Source organism: Condylura cristata, unplaced genomic scaffold (genome assembly GCF_000260355.1).
Source record: "Condylura cristata isolate star-nosed mole 26May11 unplaced genomic scaffold, ConCri1.0 scaffold00019, whole genome shotgun sequence".
Classification (NCBI taxonomy): domain Eukaryota; kingdom Metazoa; phylum Chordata; class Mammalia; order Eulipotyphla; family Talpidae; genus Condylura; species Condylura cristata.
Genome location: NW_004567120.1, coordinates 14,900,575 through 14,926,014, shown reverse-complemented (window position 1 = coordinate 14,926,014; position 25,440 = coordinate 14,900,575). Strand labels below are relative to the sequence as shown.

Below are 25,440 nucleotides of genomic sequence, written 5' to 3'. Positions count from 1 at the left end.
CTGGTTATAAGAAAGAAAATTCAACGATCTAACTGCTACAATTCTAAAGAAAAATATTTGAGAAAGGCAAAGGAAGAAAGCGAGAAGATAAACTCTACATAGTTTTTTCTTATTACATTTTATTTATTTATTTTTCTGTAGAACACAGGTGTAGGTGAGAGGTGCAGAGGTGAAAGGATTCACAGAGATAGAGTGGGATGCAGAACAGAAGGATCTACTGAAATATGCTGCTTGATGGAGAAGTAGAAGAGAGATGATGGTTTACTTTGACTCTCTTTTCTTGTCAAGGATGTGCACCAGCCAAATTACTTTAATCTGACCCATATCGTTCCCTATTTTGGCATCCTCCTTGGTATTGTAGAGGTTGTTTTTAATATTGTCAGCTATGCTTGTTTACAGTCCAACTTATATTCTTGTAGTATCACTCATTCCTTCACACTTCAATTCTTTCTTTTTTAAGATTTGTTTATTTATGCATACAGAACTGGGGTACAGACCAGAGGTTTAGGGGTGCTGAGAGGATTCACCAGAGACAGAGTAGGGAGCAGAGCACTCAGACTGACAAAAGTACACTGCTGAGGGGAACAGTGGGCAAGACATGAGAGGTCTGCTGTGCATGTGGGTCACCTCCCTGGCCAGGGATCGAACTCATGTAATAGTGGCTGGTGATAGCTTGATAGGAGACTTTAACCCCTGCACCACCAGGGAAGCCCGCGTGTGCTCTAGACTAATGACTTATTGGCTTGTACACACATCAATCTTTGGTTCTTTCAAGGAAGATTTTTGGAAATGAGTATCAGCATATTTGCTCCTTTCAATGAAAAGGTAAACAATTTTAATTCTGAGTTTATGCTTAACACACTGAAAATGTTTGGCTCTTTCAGTTATGCAATTACAGCTTACATATAGAAACAAAAGAGTTTTCTTTTGAATTTGCTACATTAAAGTATTTAGGGCAACCACATTTACATATTCCATACACACTCTCCATATATATGTAACTTTTACTGTAGGTAACCTTTTGACACTATTACAACTCTGGAAATTAGGAATTTTTCAAGTGGATGTGGGTCTCCCTGCACCCGTTTGAGATTGGCTTTACTCTGCGAAGTTGATACTGGCTGTATCTCTGCAAAGTTGATACAACAAAGTTTCCAAAAAAGTTAAATTAATTTCTGCCACTTCTCACTCCAAAAGAGAATACATGCAGTTATGCAGAAGGAGGAAGATCTGCTGCTGCAATCAATCCCACAACTGCCCCATGGAAGCCTGCTATATTTTTTAGGTTCTCCCATCACCACTGTCAACACTGCCTATAGTCCCACAAACTAAATGTGGAGTATGCAACACAACCTAGCAAACTAGAACATCCTCAGTAGTTTTAACTGACTTGGTAAAAATCCATCCTCCTATTTTTCACATTAGTAGATGAAACACTATTTGTATAAATTAGGTCCTTAATTATATCATATAGTTGGAGATAAAAAAAAAATTTTGTTTGGTACACAGACCTTACTTCCAAATTAAACACCAACAAGTAGCCAATAACAAGTAAATTTATCTCGCTGGGGTAATTTAAAATATGAACTAAAAGCCAAATTAAGATATAGAGTTTGTTACCTTCTTATTGTATTTAGTTTAGGAGTTTTAAAGTTAACACATCACAGGGCCCTCCCTGGTGGTGCAGCGGGTTAAAGCACAGCACTAAGAAGCTTAAGCCACTTCAGCATGAGTTCGATCCCCGCCTGTCCCGGAGGTGACCACATGACGCGGCAGACCTCTCCTGACCTGCCCACTGCTCCCCCCAGCAGTGTACTTCACTGACATGCCTGTTCTGCTCCCCACTATGTCTCTGGTGAATCCTCTCACCCTCTGCATTTCTGGCTTGTACCCCAGTTCTGTATGAATAAATAAATCTTAAAAAAAATTAACACATCACAAAATTCTTCCTGCTGCTTTCAATATTTTGGTAAACATGAACAGTTTCCAGGTATAACTGGCAACAATTTATAATCATATGTGTATGTATATAAGGGTGTATGTAAGTGTGTATATATAGCTATACACACACTACTGTGCAAATATTAAGTACACATATGCACACGCTTGCAGGGGAGAGAATGAATTAAACACACAAGGAACACTGGAAAAACAATACTGAATGACTTAGAATTTCTATTTTCCATTTAATTCTTAAACAAATACTATTTTCCTGAAAAACAAACAAACAAACAAACAAAACTTGGGCCCTCCCTGGTGGCACAGCAGGTTAAAGCACAGCACTAAAAAGCTAAAGCCACTTCAGCATGAGTTTGATACCCACGCCGGAAGTGATCCATATGGGTCAGACCTTTCCTGACCCGCCCGCTGCTCCCCTCAGCAGTGTACTTTGTTAGTAGGCCTGTTCTGCTCCCCACTCTGTCTCTGGTGAATCCTCTCACTGCCCCTGCAACTCTGGCCTGTACCCCAGTTCTGTATGCACAAATAAATAAATCTTTAAAAAAGAAACTTGCTCTAATCTGAACGTAATTCTAGAAAAATGAGTTTAGATTCTACCTTTTTTCTGTCTCTTTTTCATAATTCCGATAAGATGCTTCCTTAAGGACTCAACAACATGTCCTTCATTTTTTATATTTGCAACAAATGGATGATGAAGCATGTTCGCAGAAGTAGGACGAAATAGGAAATTTTTTATCATGCACTTTTCCATGAAATTGTGGAACTTGCGGGACCTAAAAGGAATGAATCAAAGAGACAAGAGCGCATTATCGGGTCTGCCTTACTGTCTCCCTCCCTCCACCCAAGCAAGGTCATATACTTAAGAGTTACTTCTAGCTATAGTTGTCTTTTTAAATGCCAAATATCCTGTTGTTGGACAATATACATTATACAACAATGCCATTCAGTCCTAGGAAGAGGTCAGAGTCAATGGCATTTTCCACTCAAATAATAGGAACTTATCAATGAGTTCAGTAAAATGTACATAATAAAAAGTCAAGTGGTAGAAGGGCAATTAAGTATCCATGTGCTATATGTAGGCCATAAAACAGGCTGGTCAGCTCATAGTAGTTGCACTTTGAAGTATGAATGTTTCATTAGATTCTATACACATTTAGCTATAGAAGCACAGATGTAATGATCCAAAGAGTGTTAGTAGCACCGGGACTAACAGCAACCCTGAATTTGTACAGAGTTAAATCAAATCACAAGGAAGACTATCAGCAATCAAAGCAGGGCAAGCATTAAATACTAGGAATAAAGAAGAGACACAAATACTAGATTATTAAACTTTAGTAGGAAAGGTCCTCTAGATAGCCCATACACCCAGGAAAACAAGTTCTCTGCTCAATGTCTTTGAATGGTCCAGAAGACTGGGCTGTATATCACAATCACTAATGGTGTATCTCGGGCGTAGTAAGACTATAAACAGTTCCATTGGCCCACATTACTGGAGAAACAATGTTAGGTCAATAGTGCCATCACAATATGCTATAGAGGGTAATATCTATTTCTAGTTGGCTAATTTGCTGTTAGTAAAAACTGGTTATTTAGAACAATGCCCCTTTCTACACCCCATTAAAACTGGTTTTGAGGAAATATTATTAAACAAGGATGTTGAAATCGGACAAACTAATTAAAACTTCTTTGTTACATAAAACTGTCAAGTTAATGTGTTTAGCTGATTAAGACATTCATCTTTACCATCCGCTGGATTTGACTTTGGGAGCAGATTCCCTCAGAATAACGAAGAGGGCTTCCAAGGGCTGAAGATTACACAGGGCTGTAAAGGGAAACAGAAATGTTTAGAATTAATGGTAAGTTAACTGCAGAGCACATTCTTCATTCCAAAAGAGATTTTGTTCTTTCAAATAACATATTGAAAAGATACAAAAGAATGTTGTTAGAGGATAAGCTCATTTGAATAAAACACCCTTAAAAATGCTAAAGTTTTCACTACTGTTAGATGTGACTTATCACTAAGAAATTTCCTTAGGGGCCTCCCTGGTGGCACAGGGGGTTAAAATGCAGCACTATGAAGGTATTGTAGCCACTGCAGCACGAGTTTGACCCCTGGCCAGGGCGGTGACCCACATGGCACCGAAGACTTCTCCCGTCTCGCCTGCTGCTCCCTTCAGCAGTGTACTTCAGTTGTTCTGTCTGTTCTGTTCTTGTTTCCCACTTTGGCTCACGTGAATCTTCTCACCCCCTACACCTCTGCCTATATCCCAGTTCTTGTATGCGTAAAGAAATAAATCTTTTTTAAAAAAAGAAACTTCCTTATATAAAATGTGATGATTTATATCTAGAGAAGTAAATAAAAAATGAAAACATACATTATTCTATGCTTTGTATTATAGATAACTATAGTTATAAAACTGGAATATATCATTATAGACTGAAAAAGTCAACCACATTAATCCCCAAGCACACTAATATATAACAAGGAATGACTCAGTAAACTCAGAAGTTGAGAAGACTTTGTTCTGGAAACTGAGGAAAGAAGTAAATACAATGTACAGTAACTGTTAAGCACACACACTCTGGGTTCAACTCCTAGCTCTGCTTTTGTGACTTTGGGCAAATCATTTAACCTGTCTGTGCTTCAGTTTCTTCACCTGAAAGAAAATGAATTATAACAACAATTTCATCTACCTGTAAGGTGTCTGATACAGATCAAGCAATTAATAATTGTTAGTTATTGATATTATAATAAAGATCTTAACTATCTGGCTCTTCACGTTTGTACCAATTCAATGGACTTTTACTCTCTTTTTTTAACACTCAGCCATACAGAGAAAAGTCTATTCCAAGATGTGCTATAAAAATTCATTACATGATTGGCTTGGGAATTCTAAGCTTTTCTTTCAGTATTTATATCTGTGTCTCACTTCATTTAGTTCCTCTTGTGTTTTGATTAAAATAAACTGGCAGTGCAAAAAATCCCCATTAGAGGGCCATAGTGTAAATTTCATGTAACGGTACATTCATGTGAAGATATTAATGAATTTTTGAGAGTCGTCTTTCATCTCCCCATATACATCCCAGAAAACTCTGAAGTCAAATTGGTGTATCATAGTAGTAGAAAAAAAAAATTTCCATAGAGATTTTACCTAGTGTTACATAAAAACAATTGTTCACAGGTCAAACTTTTGTTTCAATTACTTAAGTATAAATTAATAGAAATGCAGGTTTATAAGTGAGGGCAAAATTAGCCCCAAGCTCAAAAGATCAGGAGTATATTTGACTCATTACTGTGTCCAATCAGTCATGAGGTTCTGCTCTTTAAATACTACTTGTAAGTACAAGTTTTTAAATATTAACCAGCTGTCATTTATTTACATCTGAGCGTCAGTCAGTTAGCTAAAAATGTCACGAGGGATTAAGAGTTAAGGAATATTTTCCCTTTTCCTCCTTACTTATTTCTACCCATGTTATTACAAATGGTAGGAGTTTATCTTTCTTTACAGGTGAGTAGTATTCCCTTCTGTATATATACACCAACAATTCTTTATCTGCTCATCTGACATGAGGAATTATTTCACTCATCTGTGGAATATAAACAAGCAAAAACAAAGGAATAGACAAAACCAAACCAAACCAAACCCGGGAAATATGACTATAGAATTGAGACTGCTAGAGAAGGAAGGTGGAGGGTAAGAATCACAGTGGGGAGAGGGCCCAATGGTCTGTGATGGAGGAATATGGGTGCTTTGATGGTGGTGTGATGTCATAATATATCTGAAGAGATGTGAACCTCTTCCCCTAAAAAATACACAGTATAGTAAACTAATGTTACTTTAATAAAACAGTTATAGAAAAAAATAATAAAGAAAAAATTGGTACATTTTAAAAGAAAAAAAGAATTAGGGACTAGAGTAAAGGAGAAGTTCACAAAGGAGTGAACACAGGTTGGATACAAGAGCTGTGTCAAACAGCAGTAGTGGAGGTTCTCTGCATGTTTCAGTTCGAGGAACTGAATTGCCCTTAACCTTCTATATCCCAACACAACCTAATGTTTCAACATTAGTGATGCATTTCTGTGAAATAGTAAACCTTGTTTATGGTTATCACTCATGACAGGTTGGAAACATTGAATTGGGGGCAATTTGCCTTAGTTTATACAATGTGGTTTATTTCTAATACATGTTGAGCTAAAGAAATCTTTTGAATGTTGAAAGAGTGGGTCTCTTGATGGGACAGAGGAAAATTTTAATTACTCATTAAAGAGTGATTCGATGTGTAAAGGAATGTGGGCCCTCCCTGGTGGCACAACAGGTTAAAGTGCAGCATTTCCAAAGGAAGCTGCAGCTGCTTCAGCGCAAGTTTGATCCTAAGGCAGGGAGGTGTCCCACATGGCACAGCAGACCTTTCCTGTCCTGCCCACTGCTCCCCTCAGCAGTGTACTTCATTGTTCTGCCTGTTCTGCTCCCCACTCTGTCTCTAGTGAATCTTCTCACTGCCCCTGCACCTCTGGCCTGTACCCCAGTTCTGTATGCATAAATAAATCTTTAAAAAATGAAGTGTGAAGGAATGAGAGATACTATAAGGAATAAAAGTTGGACTATAAAGAAGCATAGCAGACAATATTAAAAAGCTCTACAAAGGAGAATGCCAAAATAGGGAAAGATACGGGTCAGATTAAAGTAACTTGGCTGGTGTACATCCTTGACAAGGAAAGAGAGTCAAAGTAAATCATCATCTCTCTCCTGCTTCTCTATCTAGCAATGATTCATTTTCCTATACACAGTAAAACTAAGAACTGTACCTATCCAATATTAATCAGTCTATATTTTGATGTCTGAGTAGCTACAAGTAATATTAAAGCCTTGTTTTAAAGTCTCCACATTATTTTGAATTCCTATTCAAAAGACAGAAGTTAAAAAGTTCCTATGTACAATGGCCCAGATCTTCTCTCCTCTGAAAGCCCCTGTAAGCACTCTTTCATTGAGAAATGACTTTTCCTTTCTTTGCTTCTCTGGGAGAAATTCACCAATGAAAGGAGAGAATTTTATTGTCTAGGTCTCAGAGGCAATGATCAGACAGTTGGCCTTTAGGTAGTCTATCTCTTCTGAGATTATAATTATAAACTGGAGGACTTCTGCAGTTAAATAGATGCAATAATATCAATCCAAAATTGATATTCCAGGTAATAAAGGAGGTTGGTGAGAGAGAAATGTTTAAGCAGTATGGCTATTTCAAGTTGCTCCTGACCAAATTTGCAACATTTCAGTTACTTATCCAGTCATGACAGTCTTATTTTCTCTCCTTGTGAGTTAAGAATCCCCATCCCTCTTTGTACAAAGCTTCCGATTTGTGTACTCTGTGCACACCATCTCTGCACTCTGTGACTTAGTCTAGTGCCCCTTTTTTCTTCCAAGACTTAATATTTTATAATACAAAAATAAATCAAAAAAGATGAACAGAGAAATACAAATCTGCAAAATCTAGAAAGCTAGTTTTTTAGCATGGTAAAAAATACTCAAATGCCAGAAAAATACCTACTACTTGATGCAATCATGTATCCTAATGAAATACGTGCAATGATACTAAGATAAAATACCATATTGTGTATTTAAAGAGGAGAGGAAGGAGGAGCCGCATCAGTTAGCAGCAATCTAACATCATCTAAGGTCCCCAAAGAATTTATAACAAGATGATGAAGAACAATATGCATCTCCTCAGTGTCATTTCAATTTTATATAAGCCACATATATTTTTCCATCGTTTATTTTTTTACTCACCCAACATACTTTGTAATTTATTGGGCACTAGCCTTGAGGCAGTAGCAACTTGATCTCCACATCTGTCCCAGCTTTAATCCCAGCACCAACCCTCTTTCCCCTACTGTGATATGCCAACAGACACCAGGAATTCTTAACAATTATGCTACTATTATTTCTCCTGTTCAAAATTACTTCCATTGGCCTTGAAACATTATGCACAGGGAACTGCTGGGCCATGGAAACCTACATGATCTGCCTGGAGAAGGGGGAGCCAAGCATTTCTGCCTCCCCACCCCACACATACTCCAGGCATTTATTTCACCTCTCATCCAATGTGTTTACCATTCATACTTTGGATTTATTACTGAGACCAGCAAATGGGCTATGCTTATGGGTTCATACACGAAGTGGCTTGCAAACGTTTATATCTAAGTTCACATTCCATTTTTACTTTCCTACCAGCAAGCAGTGTCCTGAGAGAACAGGATGCTGATAAGTCATTTAAATAATGGGGAAGAGGGAAAAACAAGAGGAAATGGAGCCTTCTGAGTAGTTAAGGGCACTCAGGTGACTGACAGCAACCTAGGCACTCAAGGGGAGCTGAACTGATTCCAAAATCTAAAAGTTTCCTTCCTGAAATTGTTGAGGATTGGCTCAATTTTAATGAGCCACTGGGAGCTTTTTCTCAACTGTCGCAGTCTGAAGTAGTAGCAGTGTGTAATTGCGAATGTTCCACAAAGTTCCACATGTGTACTGGCACACTTTTGGATTCTGGTAGGTCGGGACTATCAGAAATAATATTGAAGTTAAACTGAAACAGCACTCAATCAGCCTAAAATAAGATACCCTAAGAAAGAAAAGCTTCCAAAGCTCCTTTTTTTTTTTTTTTTTAAGCAAAGCTCTTTCTATGTCCCTATCTGGCCATTCTGATGACAGCATTTGGCAATCAGTGAAAAGGCCATCACTTCTCATTTGGCACACATTGTGGCACTTGTGTGACCAGTATAAGTGGCAGCCTCATATTCTGGTGGGACATGTTTCCCTAACCTGTAACAAATATCAAACATTTTTACTTACGAGGAGCTCCTTCAGCCATTTCAATAGCAGTGATTCCCACAGACCATACATCACTCTGTAGAGGAAAAGATGACAATGTCACTTAAGAATGGGAAACCAATGACATTTAAATTCTCAAATCAATCTTTGGCTGAGGTGGGATATCACTGTCAGATTATTTTATGGATTTTCTATAATGAAACTTACTTAGAGATTGACATTATTTGAGCTTCAGACCAGCCAAGACTGTACTACACAATAGGCTGATATGAGGTGGTATCAGTGTAATGTTATAGCAAAAGGAATCTGTTGTAAAGAAGTCCTATGCCATGAACCTACCAGTTGTGTGATCTTATGTAAATAATTTAACTTTCTGTACCTCAATTTCACTCTATGAAAAATGGAAACATTGATGTCTCTACCTCAAAGGACTGGAATGTGTATCAAATTAAATAACCTTAATAAAGCCCTTTCAGCAATTACTAGAATATAGTAAATTGAAGGCAGAAGTATTATTACTCCCAAGAAATTTTAATTTAGGAGGTTCTATAGCATTATCTCTACTGCTATTAGTTTGTTTTTAAAAACATGGAAAAAATGTAGGCCTACTAGTATAATGTCTGGCTGGTTGATTCCTAAAGCAACTAACTGAATCCGTAGTACCCCTAGTTTATAGATCTCTTGGCTTCAAAGGGCTGATGAGATGGTGTAAGCTTAAACTTCCAGTTACACTGGGTTAAAAAATAAAAATAAATTATTTTATATGGGTACTTGGAAGACGGCAAAAACTTTACAGCTACCAAGCTCTATTTTCACGGCAAGCCACTTAAAGAACATTATGCTTCGATACTCTCCACAGCTTCTTAGAGCCCTGGACTGTCATAGGTTCTCAATAGATCTGCTTGCAGATCAAGCAAAGGGCATTTAAGGGAAAGCAAAAGGAGATGAAACTTAAATTAATCAACTTCAACTATCGAGTCCTAGGTTCCACATACTGAAACCACAATGAATTGTTTGGATGACTTATGATGTGGAGAGTGAATGTGGTTTTTCCAGTCTATAGCAAATGGAGAGTTTTCTTTCCACATCAGCTTTTTGAAATGTGTACATAGATGTATATTGTTCAAACTGCAGCTTCAGTGGAAATTTTAATAAATAGCATGAATTGTTACTTAATTTGTCTATTCCACTGATGTTTTGTGGTTTGGAGGTGAACTATGCCAAGGATTTTCTCCATTACCCTGCATAATCAAATTATTTTTTTTTCTCTTTTGGAGCTAAGTTACTGTGGAAGTTAATAATTGGCTTTACATTTATTCATTTTTAGGCTTACAAAGTTCTCTTTCCCTGGAAGTTCAATTTCCATATAAAGCCACATAATATAACATTTTTACCATGAAGATGCAAACAGTATAAACTGGACATTCTTCCTCAAATATGAGTAACTCCCAATGGTCTACTTTGTGTATATTCTAAGAAAATATTTCATGCATATGATCAAATCACATACAGGAATAGTACTTCCTATTACAGTTTACTGTGAAAGGGGTAAATGCCTGACTCAATCTTATAGTCTATCAATAAAAAAATAAACATTAGCCAAAAGTTTCTTGAAAATTGTGATTCGCGCTATCTGAACCCTCACACTTACTCTGTAGTCATAGGAGCGTCTGGGGTCCTCGTCGCAGTCAATCACCTCAGGTGCCATCCAGTATGGGGTTCCAATGAAGCTATTTCTCCTCCCATTAGTCCTGCTCACCTGGGCACTCACCCCAAAATCCACTGCAAAATTCAGTATATGTCAAAATAATTAATCAGTAACAAAAAGCTCAATAAGTTATTGCTTTAACTTGGAGAGCCAATACAAAAGCCACAATGGATAACAGATTTTCATTCCAGCCCAGCAAACTTTACCATGAAGTTTACTCCAGAAATACTGGGAAATAGGCTTTTGCTGCTATTTATGTTGGAAATAGACTCAGCAGTTCTATTATAAATCTGCAGTAGGTTTGGCTGAATGTTTACCATGAATATTAAAAATCAAATTCCACCAGTACACCCTGAACCTCTGAAGTGATAACATATGTAGTGTTTGGACTTGCCATCAAGCCAGAGTAAGACTAGCAACATCTAGAAAGTCTAATCCATTAGGAAATTCACTCATGACATTAAAAAGTCCTATTACACTGATAAAAGTGAGTTTTCTACTACAATTTAGTTTTAAGTTCTATAAGTTGTCTGAATCAGATGTAAATATTTACTGTCATATCCAAATCTTAGCTTAAATTCTTGAAGTTTTATTCATCTATGGAATATATTTTATGAAAATATTTAGTATGGTATCCTCAGAAACAGACAGAAAAAAAAAAGCTAAAGTAGACTGGGAATATTTAGTCCAGAAAAAATAAGAGAGGGATGAAAAATGAAGTTCATTTTCTAATTTAGAATGGTTTCCAGGAATCTAAAGGATAGAGAATAACATTGACTGAAGTGTAGTTTAAAGAATTTAGAATAAAAGAATAAGAAAAAGGTTGAAAGTTGAAGACAGTAAGAAAGGATCTAAGAACAACACAACAAAAAAAATGTCCATAAAATCAAGTCCACACACTCATCATGGGGTGTTAAGACATTTTAATTAACTGGCATTTTTTTAAAGGATAGGTTAAATCAGATAATCATTCTCAGTATCCCTGACAGCCAACTGAGGGGCCAAGAAATACACATAAAGGGCATAAGACAATCAGGGAAGAAAATGAAAGGAGAAAGCTGAGAAGAAAGCATGGTGAATGGCAGAAGAGGTGGAAAAGGTAAAGTGAAAAAAGGAGATGAGTGGCTTAATTTAACAATTTCTTTAGTGACCTAGGGACCAGAATATCAGATGGTTGATGAATTGCAATACAGTGCACTATATTGTTTTTCCAGTCATTTTGTTTTCTACCATCCTTTGGTTATCATTGGGCTTGCCTTCTCCAACTTTCTTCTAATATATTGCTGAAAGTATGTGATAATCTGAGAAATCTAAGAAGAAATTGTGTTTAAAACTAAGTCTGATTAAATACTAATCAAGTGTTAAAATGTCTCTCTCGTTTGGAGTAAAATATATGAATTTTAATGCATAGACTTTGAGGCGGATTTTTCAGTGGCTTTTCACTTACTTAGCAATTTCTGTTCTGCATTGCAAATGGTAGGGTGAGCCAACCTGACACAAATACATGGCAGAACTGCCACATGTGAACAGAGTGCAGCCTAGCAGCGGATTACTGACCTTGCACATCTGCATCTGAGATCTCCATGCTCCCAATGTATTTTAACAGTGTGTTCAAATTATATTTCTAGGTTTTTAGTTTTTAAGCACAATATATAAAACATTTTCTTGAAATTACTATTCCCTGACCTCATGAAGCATTCTCTATGAATGAACAAAATCTCTACTCTGGTATATTTTCTTTTAGCAGGAAAATAGAAACTATCTTAAGGTCATGCTAGAAATATGGTTGGCAAGAATTGATATAATTTTAAAAATAACACAGAATACAGAAACAATGATTTGTGTTCTGTGCCAATGGGGTTATCTGCTGCTACCTAGTACTGACATTATTTATATGGCATTATTTAAAAACCAACCAACAATATTTATTTGAAACATTAAAGGATGCAATATATTGTTCCCTGTGTGCCTGTCAAATAATGTGTGTGGTTATTTTCAAATGAAGTATGCCCTTCGGAACCCTATAGAAAGTCAGGGAATTTACGCTCTTTTGATTTCCTGTTCTAAGTTCCATTTGGATATTGCTGGATCATCGTTTTTAACTGACACCTACTCTTTAAATATTTGAGAAAAAATTGCAAAGAAGCGACTTGTACTTAAGTTATTAAAAGTTCTTTGATATCCTTTGGGAAATGTGGCTCTGTGGTGTGGAAGAATTGCTTGTTTTTAAATCCCTGGGTGAGGCACAGAAACTTATACATGGCTAATACCCAATTCAATTGTTGAAATAAGGGTAGAACAGTGACCCAAACATAAATTTCCCCCTATAATTGAAAAGTCACTTTATCTGCATGATTTCAGAAAAGCAGTTATGTGCATCTTTCACTTGCTTCACCTTTCTGTCCAGACAAATTTTTAGATTTTGGCTAGTCCTGCACTGTGAAGACACAGCCTCAAAAGAAGATATTACTAGTAATGTGACAGAAATACAGTTGCCGTAAAGGATTTTTCTCCATTAAGGTACACTAGGCCTCAATTAAAATATTGCAAGCATAAACTTACCTAGTTTCACTTCCGCATTATGTGTCAGTAGCACATTCTGACCTTTGATGTCTCGGTGAATCACACGGTGTGCATGAAGATGAGCTAAGCCCTGTATATATACACACATATTTAGAGTAAAAATATTCACATTAATGTTTATTTTTCTCTCTCCTCTTAGTGTTTTTGGAAAATCTTCTGGTAAGAAAAATGGCCCAGATTTGATTTTTCAGACAAAATTCCTTCTTTAGGCTGGAATCACTACAACCAGTTCCCAGAAATACTACTTTTGGCTATAAGGAAAGGAAAATAAATCAGGACACCCATGAAAGAAAAAGAACACCAAAAAGAAATGTTTGTATACATTGGGCCATTTACCTTTCTTTCTTGCCTCCATAATTCCAACTAACCATAAGAGTAAAAACTTAGACATCTTAAATATCATAGCTCAGACATTGTTTTGCTCTATTCATCATCCAACCACTTGTTTAGTCCAAATTATTTTCTAGTCAACCTTGTAGGCTAAGAATTTGAGGAAACATGGAAATTCATTTTAAAGCATTTGCAATTTGTGTTGGCTGACCATGCTGGCTCCAACCCATTCACCACTAAAACTAACTGGTGACCTGGCTAACCCATGACCTGGCTTCAGTGGGACTGCTCCAGATACTAACTGGAAAATAATAGTAGAAGTAACAGCAAAAACAGCTAATATTTATTGAGTCTTTACTCTTTGCCAATTACTATGCTAAGTGCTTACATGGAACAAATCATTAAATCTTCATGGCAATTGGCTGAGGAAGGTGACGATATCCCCCCGTATTATATACGAGGAAAGGGAGATTTAGAGAAATAAAATAGCTGACCTAAGCACACAAAGCTAATACATGATTGACAAGAATTTAAGTCAGCCCAGAGTTTGTACTCTACTATTTATTTACACTATCACCACGAGTGAAGTCAACAAAGATGAGAAGGACATTCTATCATTACCAGGGGTGTTGTTCAGTTCTGTTAATAATCCTTTTGGGGTGACACTTAACACTTAAACCGCAAATAAAAACATGAGTTTGGTAGAACAAGAATATTGTATCTCTCATTTAATTAGGTATTGAAAATAAGTTTTTTAAGTGGGCATTCTTCAATAAAGGATTATGTGTCCAAAATGGCTGCAGATGATTTGAGTCTGTCCTATAAAATACTGACAGATTCCACCTCATCTTCTTCTTAATCACTAATGACAGTGCTATGCTTTTTCAAAAAACATCTGAAACTCGTAACATAAGAAGTGCTCCAAGCAGTCATTTCCATGGCCTATTGAGCACAATAGTCTGGCATTGATGGAGACATGAAGGGCCCTGGGTTGTAAGGACCTGGTTGCCCATCTTGAGTTAGTGAGAAGATAGACTTAAGTTAGAACTAAGTCTAAGGACATCACCTGAAAATCTGCTTTCTCTGCCTTTGGTCTTTTTGGGCATCCTGATCAGAGGTTATATTTAGAATTCTTAAATCACTGTATATAAGTATGTATAAATAAGTAACATTTTATATAACTTCAGGGTCTTTAAGGTCAGGGAAGAATGACAATATGAATGTTCACCTGAAGGATTTCTCGGCAAATGTAAGCAATCCAGTCTTCTTTTAAACTCTGATTCCTGGTCATTCTCACCACATCAGTGACTGAGCCTGCTGCACATAACTCCATCACCATCTGCAGTAAAGTCAGCAAAATATTGATAATTAGGAAGTACTTCTCTGAAAATATCTGGAGAGTTTTAGTCCATCTGGATTGCATTTACATGCAATGTTTAGAGATTTAGACATTGCAAAGACTAGCTCAATTGTCTGGTGGAAGACTCCAAAGGTAAGTGGAATTAGGAAAAGTTGGAAGAAATCCAAAGATATATGGGAGGAGGGAAGGCAGGTACCACGCCAGGGTTATTTAACCAAGAGTTGAGATTTGAAGGATAGAACATTCACTTTGTTGTAAGTAGAATGCTTTTAGAAAGATGATTTTTCTGGAGTAGAAAAGAAAGGACGGATGAAGGAACAGTTGACTGCAAATAGAGAAGGAGGATGCAGAAGATTTCAAAGGAATGCATACTTCAATATCATAACAAACTTTTTAAATTGTTTTTATTTTCAATTTCTAGATCATTTTCCTGCAAGATATGGGCAAGTGGTAACTTGAATGGGGGAAATGTTGACTGTATTCCTATAGGGCATTTTTTTCCCCCAAATGATTTTAGAGGAAATTCAGTTTTGGAGGAAATAATGACAGTGTCTCACACAAATTGTACATTTTAATAAAGTTGACATCTCAGAAAATTTATTTCTGCCACCAAATAATCAGATAAATCTCCTAAATAGTGAATTGCCTTCCATATACTAGTTTAACTAAAGGACTGACCAATGTGAAGAAAAATATATTTATTTTGATCAATCTAGCAGACTTTTAAGCACAGGTTCATCCACTAGTACACATGTCAACATTGCTTTATCATAGCACAAAACATGTCTTTTTTTAAACTGTAGGTCAGTTAATTATTACCATTGATGAAGGGAAGCAAAAGGATAAACCCCAGGTCATGAATATTCAAAATGTCTACCTTATTTCCTTTTCGAATACTAAGGTTGTTTTCTTTTAATAAAGTTACCCTCAATTTATATTTATTTTCAACTGATGCTATGGCGTGTCTTTCACCTGAATACACTCTCACAAAAAAGAACAGCCTAACGACACCACTTACTCAGATATAACACAGAATATTTATTTTCATGTTGACTACATTGAATGGGCAGAACATGTACACTGTGCAAAGACACTCATTTTAAACCATGACGAACCTAAGTTAAAGCTATTTACTAAGAGGCACACTGAAAAATCCTGCTATTACCTAAGTCAGAAGAACTCTACTATGAAAAGAATGTAAGGCATTCTTAGTCATTTTCCCAGCTTTGTAAGCACAGTGCCTAGCACATGCTTTATCAATAGTAACCAGTCATTTCCTAACTTTCTATTTGTTTTGACTTACACAGCTAAGAAAATGTGAATTGTTCCATGAAAACTCTTATCTCCAGAAATGATTTTCACATGAAGAACAGATTCTATTAGATTTCACTTTGTTTCACTTTCTCAAGGAAGACTTTCTCATTTCCCAACTAGATTTAAATTCCTTTGCTTTTGGACACACAGAAGCATGTTATTTCCCTTCTGATCGATTATACTTTAATTTTTATGATTATTTGACTGATACAGGTCTTTGTAAATAGAATACAAGTTCCAATGGGTCAGGAAAATAGCTCTTCAGCTTATGACCATACATCTAGCATAAGCGGAAGGCCTGGCAAATATTGTCAAATGAGTATATACTGAATGATGAAATAAAGTGAGTATTAATAATACATGTGATATATAAAGATAAATGAAATAGGAAAAACTTATAAGTAAATATATATCATATATGTAATTACATTATTTAGTTCATTCAGCCATTTATTTATTCATTCAACATAGGTTGAATATGGAAACAACCTAAATGCACAAAATCAGATTAAGAAAATGTGGTACATATATGTGATGAAATTCTATCCGCCATAAACATGAACTCTTGCCACTGTGACAACATGGATGGAAATGGAGGAAATTATGTTAAGTGAAATAAGCAGGAGGAAGAAAGGCAAATACCAGATGATTTCATTTATATTAAGAAACTAAGCAAAGAAACTGACAAAACTAAATGAAAACAACTCCCAAAAATCTGAGGGCAGTATTAGGGTTACTAGAGGGACAGGAGGACAGTGGGATCAAGTTGGACGGGACCCAGTGGTCTATAGTAAAGGGATAGGAGTGTTCTGGGATTGGGTGTGGTATGGCGATGCACATCTGAGGAGGTATGAACCTATTTCTCTGAATTATATAAAATGCTGCAAACCAGTGTTATTTCAATAATAATAAAACAAAAAAATTACCAGTAGCCATTAAAGTTGTATATAATAAGCTGTATTATAAGAAGTCTCAACTGGAATTATGAGAGGCTTTAATTAACTAGACATTTGGAAGAGTATCTGATTAACTTGAAGAGCTCTAAATTTGGTGGTTTTCAAAGTATGGTTACCATACCACCAAGATCAACATCATGTGTAAACTTACTAAAATGTCAAAATTGTTGGTCTACACCAAGACCAGCAGAATTCAGTATCTTGTGGGTGGTGCCCAACAATTGTGCTTTATCAGGCTCTCCAGAAGATTTTGAGGTATGCTGAAGTCTGAGAACCACTGATTCAATTCATTCCCTATTGAAAACTTCTATAATGTTCTCTGTCCTGTTTCCTGAAAACTGTGATGTAAAATTCTTCTTGACACTTGAAGATCCTGAAAAGTCTCACTCATAATTTTGAAGGCAGAAAAAAATATTGTTCACTTGGACTAGAAATGGAAATCTAGTAGGTATACACTGACTTCAGCTATAAATATTCCTTTTAAATAAGTACATTCCTGACCAAAGCTTATTTTCCTGTGTTTGTATATATATGTGCATATCTCTCTCTCTCTCTCTCTCTCTCTCTCTCTCTCTCTCTCTCTCTCTCTCTCTCTATCTATCTATCTATCTATCTATATATATATATATACATATATATATATTTTACCTATAGCAACAGACAGCAACAATTCTGGTAATAGCAGGCTGGACTTCAGTTAGCCTCTAAATTTGTATCTCAATAATCTGGAATTTGTGAGATTTACAGACATGAAGACTCAGAAAAGAATTAAGTCAATTGATTATTCAGAAGAGTTTCTAGGAGGTATATTTAAATAAATGTGAATATACAGGAAATCCTCAATAACATCATTGATTGGTTCTTGGAAACTGTGACTTTAATCGAAATGACATAATGAAAGGTCACTGAATATCGTATCTGTGGACATTGGCCAGGATTGTTTTTTGTCATTAAAGTTAAAACGAAATGATGTTGAATGGAACCATGTGATTCGACGGCTTTCTGCACTTAGTAAGCACTTAAAATGCACCCATATGCTCAAGCCAAATACTAGTAAAACTGACATTTAGCTAGTCATTATGTGCAAGTTCATCAAATAGTCTCCTTAGCCATATCTCAAATTTACCAGTAAATGTAGCAACTACATAAAGCTTAAATTAGCAGCAAATTATATTTGAAAAGAAATGTCAAATATTTCCAGTGTTCACTCAATTCCTCCCTTACTGTACTATCAAACCCTTGCCAGGTCCTTAAATTATTATTTTTTTTATATCTTATCAGTCCCATCGCCAAAATTCAGAGCACATTTTGTCATATTGCTTTGAGGAGATGAGTGGTCACATTTTCCTGTAGGTGGAGAAAAGTGACATCTAAACTTAGACAAGTTACACATCCTCAGGATTTAGCCTATGCAGTAAGAAGAAAATAATAATACATACCCAAAGTTGGTGTCTCTGGCCAGGGGGACTCATCTTGAAAAATGCACCATAAAAGGACACGATGTTTTTGTGGAAAGAGTATTTCTTCAAAAGGTTGAGTTCAGTCCTGAGATCTTCTTCCTCATCCTGTAGAATAAGAAGAGACTCAAGGTCCTAAACTCGTCATTCAGTAACTGTGGCGCCCTAAACTGCAGGAAGGGAGAATCCTATGGCAACCCATAGCAATTATCATATCCCAGTTATTATAACCCATGGAATATTTATAATAAAAGCTGAACTAGAACTGTTAGAAAATGGTGGTCTCTGGTTAACTGGGGCCTTGGGATAAAATATGGTTAACTAAAGATCTTTTAATTTAATTGTTCTCAAACTGTGGTTCCTGGTGGAGCACCAAAGGCAACTGTTTTCACTGAATGGAGTCATTACACTTTTGTTTTGTAGCAGTTTATAGAGATATGATTATATATCCTGTAGTAAGCCCTTTTAAAATGTTAAGAGAGATGAACCAGAAGACGGCAAACACTGGATGGTCTCACATGTGGAATATAGAGAATCTATAGCCAAGGGTCAGTCAAAAACAAGTCACTAATAAGCTCTTAACATCTGACTGCAAAACTAAGGCAACCAGAAGGGAAGGGAGGATTAGAAAAGGTGGAGGAAGGAAGGGCCCACTAGAGCATGGTGGAGGATTATTGGGACACTGGTGGTGGTCACAGTGTTAAAACACATTTAAGAGGCGTAAACCTATACCCCTCAAAGATGCAATCATGTAAACCAACTTTGCCTCAATAAACATTATTGGGGTGGATAGTGTAAACTCCAGTGTAGTAAATATGTAGAATTTGTGGAACCATTATCACAATTTTAGTATCCACGAATATATTTTCTATCTTTATAAGTTTATCTACTCTAGATACCTTATATAAATGAAAATCACAGACTTTGTAAACCTGTGTAGTACATATCAGTATTTCATTTTCTTTCTTTTATCATTCATCAATGATTGGATATTGGTCTCATTTTTTATCTTGTAGCTCTTATGAATCATGTTGCTATGAGCATTCATAGCAAATTACTATGTGGGCATCTATTTTCATTTTTAATTAATTCATTGATTTTTAAATGAGGTAACAATGGGGTATCCCCAACCCGTGTTTCTGCCATAATGCAACTCACCCATACTCTGCACAGCACTGTGCCTCCCTCCCTCCCTATTACTCTCACTCCTACATGTCTTCTCCCCTTGCTGTCTCCGTTCTGCAGTCATGTAATTTCATTTATTGTCGGTTGACTGCACCATTTTATATCATCTACAACTATTTCCTGTTTTACCATTATAACCATTCTAGTTGGTATGAATTGATATATCATTGTAGTTTTGATCTGAAATTCCCTGATAATTAATGATTCAGCCATCTTTTAATGTGTTTATTTGCCATTTGTATACGTTCTTCAGATTATCCAATTGAAAATCTTTGGCCTTGTTTTTTAATTCAGGACATTTGACTTGTCTTTTTTTATTGAACTGTAACATTTATTTATATATTCTAGATAAACCAGAATATAAGGTTTATGATTTACAAATCTTTTCTCCCATTCTATATGTTGTTCTTTTACTTTCTTGGTAGTATCCTGTGAGGCAGAAAAATTGTAATTTTCATGAAGTCAAATTTATCAGTTTTCTGTCTGTACTTTTGGTATTTAAGTATCCATTGCCAACTCCAAAGTCATGAAGATTTGCACCTATATTTTCTTTTAAGCATTTTATAGTTTTAGCTCTTACGTTAAGGCAACTCAAGTCTATAGGTATTATTTTTATGGATTATCTGTATAGTGATAAGAGAAGTCTTTCTTGTATGACTTACTGAGATAGCATTGGATTGCAACACTGTTTGTGACTCAGAGATGTAGGTTCATATCTCTTCAGATCTACATTACCACGCCACACCTCCTACCAAGGTACTTAGTCCTAAGTCACACTGAAGCCTTTGTGCATGAGATCACTGAGGTTGAGTACATAGTTGCAAGAGATATTTCTATCAGAAGATAGTTTGATGTCATCAGAAAAAAACATCATCGGTATAGGGCAGTAGAAAACTTAGTTTTTAGCTGAAAGTTGGAAATTTAATCTTCTCAAGGTTCAATTTATTCTCCAAAAAAAAAAAAAGGAAGATGGCAGTCATTATTTCCAGAGTGTTAACAAAATTGAATGGCATAAATTTCTTCCAATTCCTTGGGAGAACAATGCTGTAATTATCACATACTACCTTTGTTATTGACCTTTTCATTTGAATTCGAGTGATACAAGAACTACACCTCTCTCTACTTTTGCCCTAATCTACAAGCATCAACAACCTTAATTTTCAGCACACTTGTTAAAGTGAAATGAAATATGAAGCAATCCTTTTTTTCCCCCATACTATAGCTCTAGGTTTATATTATGAAACCAGTAGTGTCATAATTGTCTTGTCAGTCAATATAAGAAAGGCTCCTTGATTCTTAGTAATTTGACAATCATTTCTTTTTGTGTGTATTTGGGTGAACTGCACTAGAGAAAGTATCTTAAAATGTTACTTACAAAAGTGTAACTTAAACTGTTGGGAGTTTCCAATGAACATTATGTATCATAGACCTAAGTTAAACTTACATAGAGGGAAATAAGATTTACATACATGAATGACATATTCAGGGATGAACATACGACAGTGCATAATGAAACTGTGAGTGATGCTCAATGACCGAGGAAGAGAGCCTGAACTTGACAAATGGATTTAACAGTGGGCTCTTTTGAATTCCTACTAGCTCTACATTTCGTGTGATTGATATTAAAAAGCTCTTCCAACTACATCATAAAGTTCAATTCATATAACCTTTTCAGAAATATTCTTATTGTACAAATGAAATATATTTATACTACATTTAAAAAGGAGACTTTTTAATTAAAGATACAGTTAAACTCCCATTCTGAAATCCAGTGGAAAAATAAAACACCTTTGATTTCTTTGGGGCAATGAATTAAAAAGTCCAACTGACATGAAAATCAATTAAGGAATTAACATTTAATTATCTTTCATTCTTTTCAGTATTTCTCTGAATTACTATGACTTGATGATCTGATGGTAGGGGGAAATACATCTTTTGGTTGAAATGAGTAAGAACCTGAATATATCTAGTCAGTTACTGTTTTCCTTCTTAGCTTATTCTCTAAGGTCCACTAGGAAATATGGATAATTAATTTTCATATTTGGCTATATTGTTGTTGGGCTTTAAAAATGCTTAGGAAATAAATATAAGGCAATGTACTAGGTTCTTCCCAGAAATATTCATAATATATCTTTGAAAGTAAAGTTTGAAATGGTATGTAAATAGCTGGAACTTGCAGAACATTCTTTAGCATTTATTTCCCTAGGACTTTCCAGTGGAATTACCCATAAATATTCAACTACTAAAAAATAAATTTGGACACCTATTTGTCTTTGGGTGAAGGGAATGAAGCCTGATTTTTCCAGTTGAAAACCTGGATGATGGGTTTTCTTTTGCTATTTATTGTATAATAGAGACATGAATAAGTAAAGCAATCAATTTATAGCATGAGAATTATCTGAAAGTTCAGGTTGCAGCCGCATCACTGCCTCCAAGGAAGTTCAATTGCCAAATCCCCTTTAGGATTATGGTAGGTGACATAAGCCTGAAGGAAAGAGTAAATACTGATGGTTTCACTCTCATGTGGAATATAGAGAAATCAAACAAAAGATCAAGAAAAAGGCAGAACTTGCGAGCAGATCGAGCAGAGCAGATCGGAGATCTGAGGCATATGGCAGGGGATGGAGAGGGAGAGGGGTTAAAACGGGAGAGAAGAGCACAGGGGATTGTGGTGATGGGTGACAGGTGCTGTGGTGGAGGTGGGGGATCTACAGAGACTACACATGAGGGAAAGATCAAATACTGTCCAAAAAGTAACAACAATGTAAGAAAATAAATAATTTAATTTAAAAAATAAGGTCCCTTCAGATTCCTTATGTTTGTTTTCTACAAAACTGAAACTTGGCTCTTGTGGCTTTCATTCTTGCCCTTACACATTACCCTTCCCCTACTGTGTGGTTCTCCTTCGAAATGGAAAAAAAGTATCTGCCATGATACGGAAATAAAGGTGAAGAACTACATTGTGTATTACACATGGGCACTGTGTCACACACTGACTGATCCTAGTAAGACCAAGGTTCTGCTAAGAAGAATATGGACTCAAACTGTGCAATAAACAGGAGTAAGACAACAGCAAAGTGAAGGACACACAGAAGAGGTAAGAGAGAGCAAGGGCTAGACTCCTTTAACTTGCTTTCTAGTTTGAGATTGGGACCTTTTTTTTCTTTCTGGGTTAGAAAGTTTGTGGCCCTGAACAAGAACAGGAGAATGGCTGTTCTTGAGGCAGCTGTCTCCCTGCATTTTACCACAATTTCAAACCTGTTTACAGGCTGGTCAAATATTCTGGTGCCATGATACCTATGAGGAACCAGAGGTCTAGAGAGATAAGACCCCATTTCCAAACATTTCTTGGCTAGTTAGTGATAGACTGGGGACTTAATTCGTGTTTTGGACTTCTACATTATTCCTATTTCCATAAATGCCTTAGTCAAAGAGATGTGTGTGCAAGTCATCAAGGTTTTATGCCAAAGGATTCAAGAAGAGGTAGAGATGCTAGCTGATCAACTAATAGTTATATACTTTTTCAAAATATATAGCCAAAAGTTCCAACTTGAAAAATCTTTAAGAGTGATTTTCTCACATAAATGTTAACTCCTCCCAAACCAATAAACCAAGATGAGATATGTTTGGAAACCATTAGTGTGTTTGCCATTCTCAATTAACAGGAAGTTGAGCTTGTGAGAACACATAAGTACATTATATCCATCAGGCCAAGTGGGTAATTTAAAACTCTCACACATCTCCCAGTAACATGATGCTTTAGCATTTCTTGGCTCAGGGCCAGGTGATCCCAGCGTGGCCTGAATATCCTGCTTTTTGTCAAGACGAAGCAGCTCAAGGATGTCAAAATTTTCTTTGCCATTTTACCCAACTCTAGAATGAAAAATCTTTAAAAAAATTTTTTTTATGGAGAGAATTACCAAAGTTTAGCAAAGATCCTGAAACAGGCTTATTTTGCTTGCTGAAACCGGAATTGGTCAAATAATTATATTTGTCATAACTTCCCTTTTACTGCTCCCTGATCTAGCAGCACATGCAAACACTGCTACCTGTTTCATTTGGCTATGCTTTGAAAGGAGCCTAGTACCTACTAGGTGAATTATGAAGCTGTTATCAGTATCTTTCTAATATGACTATACCATTTTTATGAATGGGGTTGTGGTTATAAAAAGAAAGTTATTTTTAATGCTCCTGAGAATATTTATTAAGTACATTTATTAAGGTATACAAGCTTCAAAATACTTGAATGACAAATAGTTGGCACAAGAGAGAAAATAATGAAAAATATATCAATGAATTAAACTGGTAAGAACAGGAATTGTGCTTTTAAGCCCACAAAGTACTTTCCTAGATTGCCACCATCTAGATCACCAACACTTACTAAAAGAGGATTCTGTTTGCCTGATCTTGTTCTAGAGCCAGCAAATTATTCCAGTCATAAAGACTGCTTTGTAAGGCAGTTTTTTTTTTTCTGGTGAAATGCATCAGAGGAGGTGTGATCCTATACCTCTAAATTATATGCAGTGTAGTAAGCCAGTGTTACCTCAATAAACAATAAAAGCTTCAAGTAGGAAGCTTCTTCATACTCCCCTCATATGTTCAAGTACTATGTCAGATGTCTGACAGTTGATCTTCTGTCCACTACCGTTCTTACAATTAAAAAAAAAAAGACTAGGCCCTCCCTGGTGGTGCAGCGGGTTAAAGCACAGCACTGAGAATCTAAAGCCACTTCCGCATGAGTTCAATTCCCGCCTGCCCCGGAGGTGACCACATGGCGAGGCAGACCTCTCCTGACCCGCCCGCTGCTCCCCTCAGCAGTGTACTTCCATGATCTGCCTGTTCTGCTCCCTACTCCGTCTCTGGTGAATCCTCTCACCCTCCGCAACTCTGGCCTGTACCCCAGTTCTGTATGAATAAATAAATAAATCTTTAAAAAAAAAAAGACTATATTTGGGTCATATACAGTGGCAATGATGCTTGGAATCACAATAGGAAAGGCAGTTGGTCCTGAATACAATGTCAAGGTCAAAGTTAAACAAAGTTTGCTTTTGTACCTAGATTCTCATTTGTTCCCACTCGGCCAGAGCGCTTTATGCTTTCTGTAGATTTACTCAATCCTTCACCTATATTCAACACTTACCAGTTCAGGGAAACATTTCTTATTGGAATGCCTTTCGGACAGATGCTACTGTACAAATATGATGAATGAATCTATATAATGACGTTAAAAGATATAAATATGTTACCACTTCCAAGCAGGAATATTTTAGTGGCGGGCTTCTAAAGACATGATACAACACAAAGGATCAATTTAAAAGCCGAAAAGTGGCAGTTAATAAGAACTTTTGAGTACTCACACTGTATCTCCACCCAACAGACTTTTGATATTTATTCACTCTCACTCTCCTTCCTATTTCAGGCAAAGGGGTCTGCAAAACCAACAACAAAATGTTATTAGGCTCACTAGTACACTCTGAAAATGTTGAAGTTTAAGTAGTTTGTGCTCTTTTACCACTAAATGGAAGAATGATAATATTATTTCTCTCTCAATTTTCACTATGTTAATTTAAAAAAAAAAACCACATTCTTAAATACATAAAAACTTGTCACAAAGTTCACAGTAACAGGCTTAACTACCATATTAGTGGTACAATTATAGCCTGACGTTAGTAAAGACGTAGTTCTGCTTCCAAAACTAGGTATTGAAACTATGGACTGAATATGATTTTTTAAAAAGATCAAAAATCAAAGCATTGGAAATTTCTAT

General features: G+C 36.2%; 1 protein-coding gene across 1 annotated transcript in view; it reads right to left on the bottom strand.

Annotated features, from left to right (window-relative positions):
- The window catches only part of NRK (Nik related kinase), a 119,695-nt gene that overhangs the window by 34,153 nt on the left and 60,102 nt on the right, over positions 1-25,440 (bottom strand). The window contains exons 4-11 of the mRNA XM_012727111.1: positions 25,031-25,102; positions 18,471-18,596; positions 14,630-14,740; positions 13,051-13,141; positions 10,432-10,562; positions 8,802-8,856; positions 3,703-3,781; positions 2,557-2,732 (exon numbers count right to left, since the gene is read on the bottom strand). Of these exons, the coding sequence (XP_012582565.1) occupies positions 2,557-2,732; positions 3,703-3,781; positions 8,802-8,856; positions 10,432-10,562; positions 13,051-13,141; positions 14,630-14,740; positions 18,471-18,596; positions 25,031-25,102 (841 nt within the window). The remainder of the gene's footprint in view (positions 1-2,556; positions 2,733-3,702; positions 3,782-8,801; positions 8,857-10,431; positions 10,563-13,050; positions 13,142-14,629; positions 14,741-18,470; positions 18,597-25,030; positions 25,103-25,440) is intronic.